The 14,386-nt window shown below is 20.3% G+C and overlaps 2 protein-coding genes and 1 non-coding gene across 3 annotated transcripts; all 3 read left to right on the top strand.

Annotated features, from left to right (window-relative positions):
* The first annotated feature begins 2,903 nt into the window (after positions 1 to 2,903).
* On the top strand, positions 2,904 to 6,865 carry LOC128960661 (cationic amino acid transporter 2-like). Its single transcript, XM_054306802.1, has 7 exons — positions 2,904 to 3,018; positions 3,614 to 3,709; positions 3,926 to 3,949; positions 4,277 to 4,405; positions 4,487 to 4,888; positions 6,118 to 6,579; positions 6,813 to 6,865. Exons 1-7 carry the CDS (start codon positions 2,904 to 2,906, stop codon positions 6,863 to 6,865), a joined length of 1,281 nt encoding a protein of 426 aa, XP_054162777.1.
* Positions 6,866 to 7,097: 232 nt separating this feature from the next.
* Positions 7,098 to 7,925, top strand: LOC128959670 (cationic amino acid transporter 2-like). Its single transcript, XM_054305673.1, has 4 exons — positions 7,098 to 7,240; positions 7,308 to 7,474; positions 7,554 to 7,662; positions 7,759 to 7,925. Exons 1-4 carry the CDS (start codon positions 7,105 to 7,107, stop codon positions 7,923 to 7,925), a joined length of 579 nt encoding a protein of 192 aa, XP_054161648.1. The 5' UTR covers positions 7,098 to 7,104.
* Positions 7,926 to 12,613: 4,688 nt separating this feature from the next.
* On the top strand, positions 12,614 to 12,686 carry Trnav-cac (transfer RNA valine (anticodon CAC)). The gene has a single exon. It is a non-coding gene; the product is annotated as a tRNA-Val (tRNA).
* Positions 12,687 to 14,386: the final 1,700 nt, after the last annotated feature.

Raw genomic sequence — 14,386 nt, 5'->3', positions numbered from 1 at the left:
AAAGTTTTCTTTAGAAAAACTATTTTATAGATTTTTTTAGTATAAAAATTTGTATTTTATAATAATAAATTTATTGGATTTTTTAGGATTAAAAGTAATAACAAACTGTAAAGTTTAATATATATATATATATATAGTTTTTTATTGTATAAATCATAGCTAATATTAGCTATAAATGAATTATTTTTTTTTAAATATAATAATTAAGTATAACAATAGTTTAATTTCTTATTAAAAATTAATGTTAAAATAATAATTGTTAACTTTATTACAAGTTATCTTGTTTATTAATTGTTTTTTTTATTGAAAAAATTGTAATAAATTTTTTTAAAAAATATTATTATTGATATTAATATTAAATACATTACTTTAATACAGTAGTAATGTTTTTAATAGGAAATTAACTGATAAAACCAATTATTACTGTATTTTTTTAGTACATTAGTAATTAAATATTATATAAGTATTATTATTATTAATGGATTAATGGTTATTAAAAACTAAATAGTTTTTATTGTATAAATCATAGCTAATGTTATAAATAGAAAATATAACTTAACTTTCTTAAATAAATTATAATTATTTTAGTAGTTTTTTACTTAATTTTATTATTAAATACTGAAACTATTTTTAATAAGTAATTAATGTTAACTAATATAAAATAATAAACTTAATTATTTGTTTCAATTATTTTATTTTGAAATATATCGATGAAAAACTATATTTTAGTCCAATAGTGATAATAAATATATTTATAAACTTTAAGTTTTAATTAATAATAAATAATATTTACTATTATTAGTACTTAATTATTGTATAGTAAATAATTAGTACTATAAGTTTTTAATTTTAAGATTTAATACAATTTATATATTCAATAGTCTAGATAATACTTAAGTTTTTTTTAAAAAATTATAAGATTTAAAAATTAACTAATAGTTTAGTATTTTATAATAAATATAATTTTATTAATTTATTGATTTTTTCGACAACATAATTTTTAATCAATATTGAATATTAATTTTTTTAGTATTAAAAAAATAACTATATATTGATGTATGCTTAATATTTTATTTTAAAAAAAACTATGGATACTATCAAATAAACATTGTTTGAAACCATTGCGATTATATAACTATATTTTTAATTGTAACTAATAGATAGCTAAAAAAATATTTTAAAAAGTTATACTATAATTTATAATATAGTTTAAATACTTATAACAGTTTTATTATTATAAGTTAAATAATTTTTTTTTTGAAATATTAATAAATTTTATAAAGTTTATAAACCTCAAACAACTCATAAAAAAATTATATTGTGTCTGAAAATTAATTATTAAAATACTATTTTATTAAAAAAACTATGTCAATAATATTTAATAATTTAATCATAAAATCTAAACTTATTTATAATGTATAATCTTATAATATATATATTGCAATATATTTAATAAAAAAAATTATTAAATTATTTTATTAGATCAGTGATAAATATTTGATAATAAACTGCAATATATATTTTTTATTAGTATATAATGTACTATAAATATAATTTGATTTGACTATCATTGAATATATATATATATATATTTATTATATAGATTAGATATATATATATATAATATAATTATGTGTTATAATTAAAGTAATCATAATATTATTATTATTATTAAATTATTTATAATTTAAAACAATATATTGTAATAATAAATATTATTTTTTATATATATATATATATATATATATATATATATAGATCAATGTCATATTATATCTTTTATTTATTTATTATTTAAATTATTATAAATTGATATTATTATTATTTTTTAGTACAATTAATAATGTTTAATAATTAATAATTAACTAAAACACTAAAAAATAAAAAATTTGTTTTTAATTATAAATTATAATTAACTTATTATTATTATTATTATATAGAGACTCACGACATGACGTATGAAAAAAAACTGATAATAATTATTATAAATTAAATATTATTTAATAGACATTAATATCACATTTATTATTATTATTATCATTAATTAAAGATTAAATTTTTGTTTAATATCAAAATATATAAAAAATACAATAGATATATAATATACATACGTTTTTTTTGAAAAAATTAATGTATATTTTATACTTTATATGATATAATTATTTTTTTCAGATAAAATATTTTTTATTTTACCGTTAACTGTATTTTTTATCATATATTTATATCATATACACTGTATATTGTTATGACACTAGAGATTGACATTAAAAAAAATATTATTTTTAAAAAATAATTGAAGGTTTAATATCACAAATATTATTAGTAATATAAGATTATTGTGAATACAGTATATATGCATATAATACTGTATAATACTAATGTATATAAAATTTAGAAAATTCAAAAAAAATTTATAATTATTAAGTATTTTGTATTAAATATATACAATAGATATTTAAAAGTTTCATATTTTATATGACATTATTATACACAGTATATAATAATAGTAATAATAATTTAATCGACAGTCAAATAATTATAAGTTTATTCATCATTTATCTATCTATTAATAAATTATTATTAATTTCAAATTAATAATTTTTATAAGTGTTTTAAATATATAGTATTTGATAATTATTGCTAACAATAAGTTGAAATTACAGTATATTTGATTGTATTAAATATTTTTATTTTATGTTTGCTTAAACAAAATGTGTGTATTTTTTATGTGTAAATAATATAATGTATATGTATTTATAATAATAATAAGCAATATATTTTTGTACTAAAAATATATATCTGTGATAATTATAATTATTTATTTTTGTTTTTTTAATAAATAAATATATAAAAAAGTATTTTTAAAAAGTTGGTTTATTTGCAAAAAAATAAATAAAATAATCATGGTTAATAATAAAATATTCAATGCACTGGTTAGACGCAAACAAATCGATGTTGGACAGGTAGATAAAAGTCAACTGGCCCGTGTACTATCATTATTTGATTTGACATGTCTGGGTATGTACTCAAAAAAAACTGTATAAATTTTTAATTAATTAATTTTTAGATATTTAACTATTAATTTTAAGTTGTATTTTAATATAATTTTTACTATAAGTTTTGTATTTAAATTTTAGTTATATTTTTTTGTGTAAATAAAAAACAACATGTGTTTATTTAATAAGTTTATTATTGTATTAATGATAAATATTGCAATATTTTGTTTTTCAAAAATAAAAAACAGTCAACACATGTAATTTTTTTAAAATATCACATAAATTAACTTTTTATTATTTTTTTTACTATTATTAGCAATTTATTTGTTTGTTTTAAAAAAATGTTATTCAATTAAATTAGTGGGAGTTTTTATTTTTACTTATTTTTATAGTATAAACAAAAAAAAATCAATAATATTTATTGTATTAATAATTGTTACTATTAACTGTTTAAATATTATTTATATATTTATTTTTTTTCCATATAATAATAATTAAATTATTTATTTTCTAATTATATATACAAATTAATTTAATTATTTTTATTTTAAAAAAATACTATTAATATAGTAATCAATTGTAATTACAAACAAACAAAAATAATTTTTATATACTAGGAATTGGCTCAACCCTTGGTCTGGGAGTATATGTATTGGCCGGTGATGTGGCCAGTCGTAACTCGGGTCCATCGGTTTGCATATCATTTTTAATAGGTATATCCCATTTAGGACACACACACACATAACAAATTGTTTTTTTATATACTTTAATATCAATTACAATTAATAATTAAAAAAAATTAATTAATTATTACTAAATTATTATTAACTAAAATAATTTAAATCATTATTTCTATAATATATTTATTTATTTATAACAACAACAACGACAACAACAAAATCAATTGTTATCTTATCATTGCATTATAGCTGCTATCGCATCGGTATTTGCCGGTAATTAATTATTTTTTTATTAATTAATTAATTAAATAATAGTACTTTTACTGTATATATATTTAGAGAGAGAGAGAGAGAGAGAGAGAGAGAGAGMGAGAGAGAGAGAGAGAGAGAGAGAGAGAGAGAGAGAGAGAGAGAGAGAGAGAGAGAGAGAGAGAGAGAGAGAGTATAATCTTATTTTGTTTGATTATAACTACATAACAACCCTTTTTTTTTTGTTTATAATATGATATTTATTTGTATTAGTAATACATATTAATCATAACCCCATTTCCCTTTACATTACTTTAACTTTACTTTTTTTACAAAAAAAACAAACAATAGGTTTATGTTATGCCGAGTTTGGTTCACGTGTGCCACGTGCCGGGTCGGCCTATATCTACTCCTATGTAACCGTTGGCGAGTTTATGGCATTTGTTATCGGCTGGAATCTCATACTTGAATATGTTATAGGTTTGTATACATAGTTAGTGGGAACAGGTAGTTAAATAAGGAACAGTACTATATTAAAAAAAATTCCCCAACAATTAATAGGTACAGCATCGGTAGCACGCGGCTACTCCGGCTATATTGATGCCCTATTCAACGGTACAATTGCCGAACACTTTGAACGTTGGTTACCCATCAATATGTCGGGTATGTCCGCCTATCCGGACGTCCTATCGTTTTGTTTGACTATACTGTTGGCCGGTCTGTTGGCTTTCGGTGTCAAAGAGTCGGTCCGTTTGGGGACCGTAATGACTTGTGTTAATCTATTGGTCGTTGTGTTTGTCATCATAGCCGGCTGTTTTCATATTGATTTTCATAACTGGAATATATCGGAAAAAGAGATCCATGAGCTGACTGTTCCCAACTATAAGGCACACGCAGGTAGTGGCGGTTTTTTACCGTTTGGCTTCTCCGGTATGATGTCGGGAGCGGCCACTTGTTTTTACGGTAACTATTTTTTTTATTAATTTAATTATTATTATTATTGATATTGATTTTTTGATACTAAAAAAACTGTAAATAAATAATTAAAATAGTTTTCTATGTATTATATAAATCGTTTTAATTATTACTAAATAGCAGATCTCATTTAAAATTATTTTTTTAAAAATAATAATAATATTTTACTAAATTTAAAAATTATCATTAAATAGTTATATATATAGTTTAATATTTTGTTGTTTATATTTGAAAAGATTTTTAAATGATAATTTTTGGATAATTTTATTATAAAATATATATATGAAAGTTATTATTAAATTAGCAATATATATAATATATATATAATTTTCTCTATTAAAAAACTGTAAGGTTTCAATATAGCAATAGCTTTATTATGTATTTTATAATTTTATTATTAGCGATCATTAATTTAATTTTTTAATTTTTTCATATATAAATAATATCTAATTTAAAAAATATGAATACTATAGAAAGTCTTATTAGTTTTTATAGTTTAATAGTTTTTTTTGTTGTTGAAAAATTTCTATATTAATAATTAAATTATATAATATATTTTTATTACAATTCATTATTTTATACACAAATAATAATATTATTATTGTTTATAATATTATTTATTTTTTAATTATATTATTATTTTTAATTATTAATTTTGTTTATTAAAAAAACTGTAAACATTATTTAAAGCATTAGTTTAATAGTTTATATAAAAAAATATTAATTAATTATTATTGATATTAGAAATGCTACCACTTTATACTTAAATTTATTATAAATTTAAATGTAATTTTTAATTTAGTTATATTTATTATTATTTATTATCTAAATTAACCTATAAATTTTCTAAAATTAAAAATAGTTTAATGTTTTTTTAAAATTTACTAAACTTTTAGTACAGTTTGATTTAATTTAGATTACTAAAATTTTTACTAATTAAAAAACAGTTTTTAAATAATATACTAAATTTTATAAGATTTATAAAATAACATTAGCTTTAGAAATATTATTAAATTAATAAATAAAGTAAAAAAAACAGTGATAATTATTGTTGAAGACAATTTTTGTGCTATTAAATAAAATAACTACTAATTTATTTATTTTTTAATTAATTTTTCTGTTTTAATAATTAAAAAAAAAACCTTAAAATAAATACAAAAAACAAATATTTTAATTTTATTTATTAATTTTATTTTTTACTTTTTTTAATTGAAAAGCATTTGTCGGTTTCGACGCCATTGCCACCACCGGCGAGGAGGCGAAAAACCCTAAGCGGGCCATACCGTTGAGTATTGTCATCTCATTAACCCTAATATTTCTATCGTATTTCGGTGTCTCAGCCGTCCAGACACTGATGTTGCCCTACTATATGCAAAGCAATGAGGATACTAAAGGTGCTCCACTGCCCTATATTTTCGACCATATTGGCTGGCAATGGGCCCGTTGGACAGTATCTATAGGTGCCCTAAGCGGACTGTCCACCAGCTTGTTGGGTGCAATGTTTCCTCTGCCGCGTATAATGTATGCCATGGCCAGCGATGGCCTGATTTTCCGATTTCTGGCCACTGTTCACCAAAGGTCGCAAACACCGCTCTATGCGACCATAATTGCCGGCCTGTTTGCCGGCGTAATGGCCGCACTGTTCAACATTACCGAGTTGGCCGATATGATGTCCATCGGTAAGCAAGCAATTAATAAAAAATGTTAATTAATTTTTTAAAAATAATTTAAAAATAGTTTTTTATTGATAAATAAAAAATTATATATTTCTATATATATTGTATAAATATTTTTAATATATTTTATTATTGTTTATATTATTTTATTTAAAAAATTAACATAAAATTAAACATAAACATAAAAATTAAATAATAATTATTTATTTTTAATTAATATTTTTTTTCAAAATTAGGCACTCTATTAGCTTATACATTGGTTGCTGAATCTATTTTAATTATTAGGTAAAAATAAATAATTTTTTTGATATATTTATATTTTTAAAAAATATTATAAAATAATTTTTTTATTAATAATAAATAATTTAATTTATTTTTTTAAAAATATATAGATTTTCTGATGATGTTCAATCTATAAATGAAATTAAAATCAATACTAATAATACTAATAATAATATTGATAATAATAATAAATTAGATAATAATAGTATTGATAATGTTGGTACTATTGATACAAATATCAATCTAATGTTAGACAATATGCTGGATAATTATGATAAGCGTACAGTTGGCGATCTATGGAGACAACTGTTCAATTTGGATCATCTGACACAACCGACACCGTTTACATCCCGGTTCTCCAACTATCTGATTGTTACAATAAGTTGGTTGACATTATTATTAATAATAAGTAGTACTAAAAATAAAATTATTATTATCTAACTAATTAGGTATACTAATCATCATATTGGATGCACTGTTAGTTTTTCTCGAGGACTATATATTTGTGGCCAATATCGGTGCCCTAATCGGTGTCATTGTTACCCTACTGTTGACTATAGTTGTAATGTTTTGCCTATCATTGCAGCCAAAGATACCGGAGTCGCAAAATTTTGAAGTAATTTATTTTTTTATTTTTTAAAATTAATAATAATCAATATTTATTATTTTGTTTCGCCCCCCCCCCTAAAAAACAGGTACCCTGGATACCTACCGTACCGTTTCTCAGTGTGTTTGTCAATGTCTATCTAATGTTTAAGCTAACATCCCAGACATGGATCCGATTTGGCGTATGGATGGCTATAGGTATGGCTGGTGTGACCGACAAACATATATATTGTGTTAAAAATATAATTTTTTAAATAATTAAATAATTAATTATTATTATTATTTGACAAACAGGTCTATCTATATATATATTTTACGGCATCCGTAATAGTAATGAACGAAAAAAATCATTGATTAAATCACTGGACAGTCGTCTATCAGTTAGCAGTGGTAGTGGTGTTAGTAATGGTTATACTAATAATAATAATAATAATGTTGTGACGACAGTAGTTCCCACATAAATACATGTTTTTGATTATTGATAATTTTTTTAAAAAAATTATTTTTATGTAATTTTAGTTTATTATAAAATCTAATTATGACATCAATTTTTTTATTTATTTATTTTAAATAAATCAAATAATTTATAAATTATTTAAATATTTTATATAAAATGTATAGATTTTTTTGTTGTTGTTTTTGTTGATAAAATTAAATTAAATATTTTATTCTAATATCATATATTAATTAATTTGTTTTTTTTTTGAAAATAATAATTTATTAATTTTTGTAATCATAAAATTATATAAACTTATTATAAATTTATATTAATGTAAAATAATAATAATATTATTATTATTAATAATTAAGCAAATTAACAAAATAGTTGCTATTAGTTATTATTTACTTAAAAAAACTGTAAATTATAAATAAAGCAATAGTTTTAATATATAAATTTAATAATAATTATTATTATTAACAGATAAAAACTATTTTACCCATTTTTTTAATATAAAAATATAATATAATTATTTTGTTTTTCAAAAACTGATTAAAATAGCAAATTAAAGATTTTTAAATATATTTATAATTTTAAAAATAATAATTTTACTGATTTTCTTCTAATTTCTAAATTCTAATTTTTTTATTCAAAATATAGTTATTTAAAATAAATATATAGATATAAACAGTATTTTTATTATATTATATTTAATATTATATAAATTTATTTATAAAAACTGTAAATTAGTAATCTAGTATTAGTTTTATTTTTTTATATTAAAATTTATATTTATATATTACAGATGTCCAAACATTTGTATAGATTTATTTGTTATTTTTTTTTAGTTAAATATTTATTATTTTTTTAAAGTATAAATTAATGTTAAATAGATTTTTATAATTTATATTAATATTTTTTTTGTTCAATGCAATTATTATATATAATCAGTAAAAATCAACTAATATTTTAACTTATTTTTATAGAAATGTCTATTAGATGAAAAAAATATTATGTATGCCATAGTATTTTATTTATTTTAAAAAAATAAATATTTTTAATCTATTTTTTTGTTAAGCATTAATAGTAGAAAAAATTTATAATAGCTATAATAGCTAGTATATAATAGCTATGATAGCTATGATTTTAAAACCGAAAAAAAACATTTAGTTTTTATTAGTAAATATTACAGTATTTATTTATATTTATAATTAATAATTAAAAAAAAATAATTAATAAATTTTTATTATAATAAATACATTTACTAGTATTTCATTTTATAGTTTTAAATTAATTAAAAAAAATATCATGATTAATCATTACTAGCCAAATTATTATAATTTATTTTACCTGTACTCTAATAAATTTATGATATTTATTAATTGATAATAATTATTATTATATATAATAAATAAAAAAATTAGTGTTCAATAAATATATATCATTAATGTAGTAATATAATGCTATAGTATTTTTACATTAATTTTTATTAGACTTATTAATCGGAAAAATAGTAATTAAAATTATTAATTTATTTTTAGGTCTATTTTTTTAGATAATCAATATTTTCATATATAGTATATATATATATATATACTGTATATTTATTATTAAAAAACTGAAATAACATTTTCAATAGTTTTATTATTTACTTTATTTAGTATATAATACTAAACAAAATAATAATGTTTTTATATCACGAAATATTATAATTAAAATTAGTGATGAGTTTTTTTTGAAATTATATTATATATTATATTATTTTTAATTTTTTCTTAATAAAAATGCAATAATAATAATGTCATCAATTATATATTTGACATTTAAATATTGACATTGATATTAAACTTCTAATATTGTTTGTATGCAAAAATATATTCAAAAAAAAAATATTATAATTATATTATTTCTATGTTTTTTGAAATAAATAAATATTTTTATATATATTATTTAGTTATAATGTAATATTATATATAGTTATCAATTATTATTATTATTATTATTTAATTTCTAATATCTATTAAATAATAACAATATTTTTCTAAAGTTGTTGTAAACAATGCCTAAGTTTAGAAAATTAAAAAATTTGAAACATTTGTCAACAGTTGGCTATCTATGCTATCAATTGCTATCGAGTCCATTGGTTACCGGTTTTATACGGCATATGTATGATAAACGTAAGGGTAATCTCACAAAAGTTAACAAAAATGTTGTCATACCTGAGCCAACTAAAGTCAACAACAATAACACTGACAACACTACTACTACTACTACTAAAGATAAGTCAAAAATTAAAGTTAAAAAATCTGCTAAAAAAGTTTAAAAAGTAATTAATTATTATAATTAGTATTATTAGTAAAACATAACTGTATTTAATAATCTTATAATAATAATAATAATAATGTTATCGGAAATTACTGGAAACATTCTAAACATTATCATCCGATCAAAATCATTAGTATTGAAATTGATCTGGGCTATTGTATTATTTTTAGTTAGAAACAGTTGCTATGGTAAATTATTAGTAAAATTATTGAAATATATTTTCAGGAAATATACGCAAAAATTACAGTTTGTTAATCAACATTATCGTCAACTAATACAAATTGAACAATTTAGTTCACGATATTATGTGATATTGCATAGAAATTTCCGGGATTATTCCCAAAGAAAATTACCCAAAAAACGTCTAGTAATTTATTTGCTAATCAATTCAATTAGTTTGTTATGTGTGTATCGTTTTATATCCCTATCCCTCTATACTGATAGTAGTAGTAGTAGTTCCCAGTATATTGAAGATATAGATGATGACCTGACTGTCCATAAACGACTGGTAGCACTGGTACTCGGGTTAGGCCTACTTATAATACTTTTATTTTCATCGATATCCGGTTTATTTGAATACCTTAACCGACACTATATTATCCAATATTTATATGATATACAAACTAACATTAATAATAATAATAACAATAATAGTTTGTCAAAAAAATATGATAAAAAATTCATCTCCCGGTGCCATTGGATGGCCCGGTATGTACTCAGACTACAGTTTCTGGCAATAACGGTAACATTGATACTACTTATGCGTATTATCTATGATCCTGATTATCATCAAAATTCAAATAGTTATTATGATTATTACTACAACAGTTGGTCGGGTTGGCTATTTTGGACAGTATGTATAACTGTAACAATAGTCAACTGTGCAGCCAAATCGGCTGCCAGTAGTTGTCTATACTATTTGGTATTGGTTCACCTGATCTACCGGTTCAAACAACTAGACGAATCCATTGGCCAGTCATCGACGGCTACTACCTGTCCTACTAATACTACTACTACTACTACTAACATACTGTCTATAATAGTCAAACATAATTGTACAGCACTGGTAGTCAACCGGTGCAACCAAGTTATCAAATATATAATTGCCGTATTCTACTATTGGTCACCCATACCAATGGTCATATCCGTCTACGTAATACAACTGTCCCCTTGGCTACTCAGGCTTAGTTTGCTTACAGTTTTGACAATATTTCTAACCCTAATAGTCCTAATCAACTATTTTTGTGCCGATGTCCATAAAATGGCTCATAAAAGCTATCGAAAATTGTTTGGCTTATTACTATTAGTAAATAGCGATAATAATAATAACAATAAATTGGTGCTCAGTGTCAGGTTAAAGGTCATGATGTTTGCCGAAAGACTAGCGGCCAGTAATGGACGCGAAATCGGGTTCTATTGCTTTGATTTTTTTCCAATGAATAATATGGAGTTTTATCAATATATTAGTACATGTCTTACAAATTATTTTCTATTGTTAAGTGTTATCCAATTGATACCCAATTTAATGATTGATTGATTAATTAGTTTTGTTTCAAAATTTGTTTGTTTGAATTAATTGTATATTTTATTTATCATTTAATTTTTTTAGAAGTTATTTATTTATTGTGTAATATTTTTAAATATTGTATACTATAAAACAAATTGTATATTTTATATCATTATTATTATGTACTAATAAAAGTTAATTATTTATAATTATAATAATTATTAAATATTTAAGCATAATTATCTAGCACAATTGCTATTTATAAATATTAATTATACAACAACTACATAAAAATATATAATTTTAATTAATGTTTTCAAACTTTATTTATAATTAAAATTTATTCTAAATATTATATATATTTTTTTATTGTTAATTGACATTAAATTGTGTATCAATTTAATGATAGATTAATTATCTTATTATTTTTTTTAGATATATAACATATATATAATTTTTTATTAATACAGTAATAAATAAATGTTATAACTCTATTAAATTTATTATAAATTTTAATTATTTTTTTTAAAAAAATTATTGAACTAAACACACTTGTAATACTTTAAATAACTTATATTATACTTTATTTTTATTGTATAAATTATTTAATATAGTTGATTTTAAAAATAAAGTGATATTAATATTAAATTTAAAAAAAAATATTATTAAATATTAATAATTATAAAAAACATTAATCTAACAAAAATTAAAAACTACTATCATATTTGTATATAAAAATTAAATATTTAATATTATTATATTTCAAGGTTAGACTAATTTAGGGTTTGAAAAAATATTTAACTATAGTAGTAGTAGTAATATTGATAAGTACTAGTATATTGCATGCCATAGTCAGTAAGCAATATATAATCAATCAAGTTTCCGTAGTGTAGTGGTTATCACGTGCGCCTCACACGCGCAAGGTCCCCGGTTCGATCCCGGGCGGAAACATTTTTGATTTTTTAGAGTCTAAAATTTAGACTAATAGAGTTAAGAGTAATAGTTTTATTACTTTATAAAGTTTAATAAACATAATAGTATAATAAACAAAATAATATTTTTTTTAATATTAGATTTTTATTTTGTAACATTTTATATACATGTATAATAATTTCAATAATAAAAACAATTAATTATAAAATAATTATTAGTAAATGTTAATTTTTTTTTAATAATAATAAATATATTTATACTGTTTATAAAATATACTGTATAAAAGTACATTTAGTTTATTTATTTATTTTTTAGTAAAACTATATCATTAATTGTATTATTAAACATAATTAGTATGATATTATTGTACATGTATTTTGTTATATATTGTAATAAAATTATTGCACCTTGTACAGATTATTATTTTTTAAAATTGTGCAATTAAATTATTTGTTATAAAAAGTTATATAATCAAAAAAAAAATCTAATAAATAAGATACATAAAATAATTTTTTTATAAATAAACATTGCAAAATTATTTTTTTTATTAATTTTAATGTTTATTAAATTAACATAAAAATTTAATTGCAAAATAAAAATAAATATTATAAATAGCGTTAATTGTTTTTTAGTTTTATTGTATAATATTGATAATATTAAAGTAGTTCAAAAATAGTTTCTATTTTGAAATAAACTATTTTTACAAAAATAACTTCAGTATACACGCAATAAACATAACATTACGCAAACAGCATACCATTCCTTGAATGGTATGAATGTATGAAACCCCACCCGTACTGGTCGTCCAACAAAACTGTTTGACTCAGAAGTTCCCGATCGAGTCGGTTGTTAACAGTGTATGAGTGAACATCAGAAGTGTTTTTATATCAGAATAAATGAATTTTAAATCCAAAACTATGTGTTTTTATTAGTAATTTAGTTCAAAATTTAATAAAATTTAATAATTACTGAAGAAGCGGTTCTAACCGAAGAGATATCAACAGTTGAAGACACGATAACTATCACTGAATTGATCCCAACAGGACTGATGTCGACATAATCAGTAAGAAAAAGATTATTAAACCAAAAGAGAAAATCAATTACAACTGAAGAAGCGATTCCAACTGAAGAGATACCAACAGTTGAAGACACGACAACTATCACTGAATTGATCCCAACGGGACTGCAGTCGACATAATTAAGATAACAACAGTTGAAGATACTACAGCTGTCACCGAATCAGTTTCACAACAAACTGCGGAAACTACTCAATCGATTTGAAGACCAGCTATCGTGTCAATACAAAGTCGGTCAATAATTACCGTCGGTAAAAGTGAGTTGACTATTTAATAGTAGTATACACTGAACTATGTATTGATAAATAATTTCTATCTAAGTAGTATACACTGAACTATGTATTGATAAATAATTTCTATCTAAGTAGTATACACTGAACTATGTATTGATAAATAATTTCTATCTAAGTAGTATACACTGAACTATGTATTGATAAATAATTTCTATCTAAGTAGTATACACTGAACTATGTATTGATAAATAATTTCTATCTAAGTAGTATACACTGAACTATGTATTGATAAATAATTTCTATCTAAGTAGTATACACTGAACTATGTATTGATAAATAATTTCTATCTAAGTAGTATACACTGAACTATGTATTGATAAATAATTTCTATCTAAGTAGTATACACTGA

Source organism: Oppia nitens, unplaced genomic scaffold (assembly GCF_028296485.1).
Source record: "Oppia nitens isolate AA-2021 unplaced genomic scaffold, nextdenovo-longstitch-racon4-pilon3 scaffold4_pilon_pilon_pilon, whole genome shotgun sequence".
NCBI classification, from domain to species: Eukaryota; Metazoa; Arthropoda; class Arachnida; order Sarcoptiformes; family Oppiidae; genus Oppia; species Oppia nitens.
Note: the sequence above shows the minus strand (reverse complement) of the source record. Positions and strands in the feature narration are given on the sequence as shown.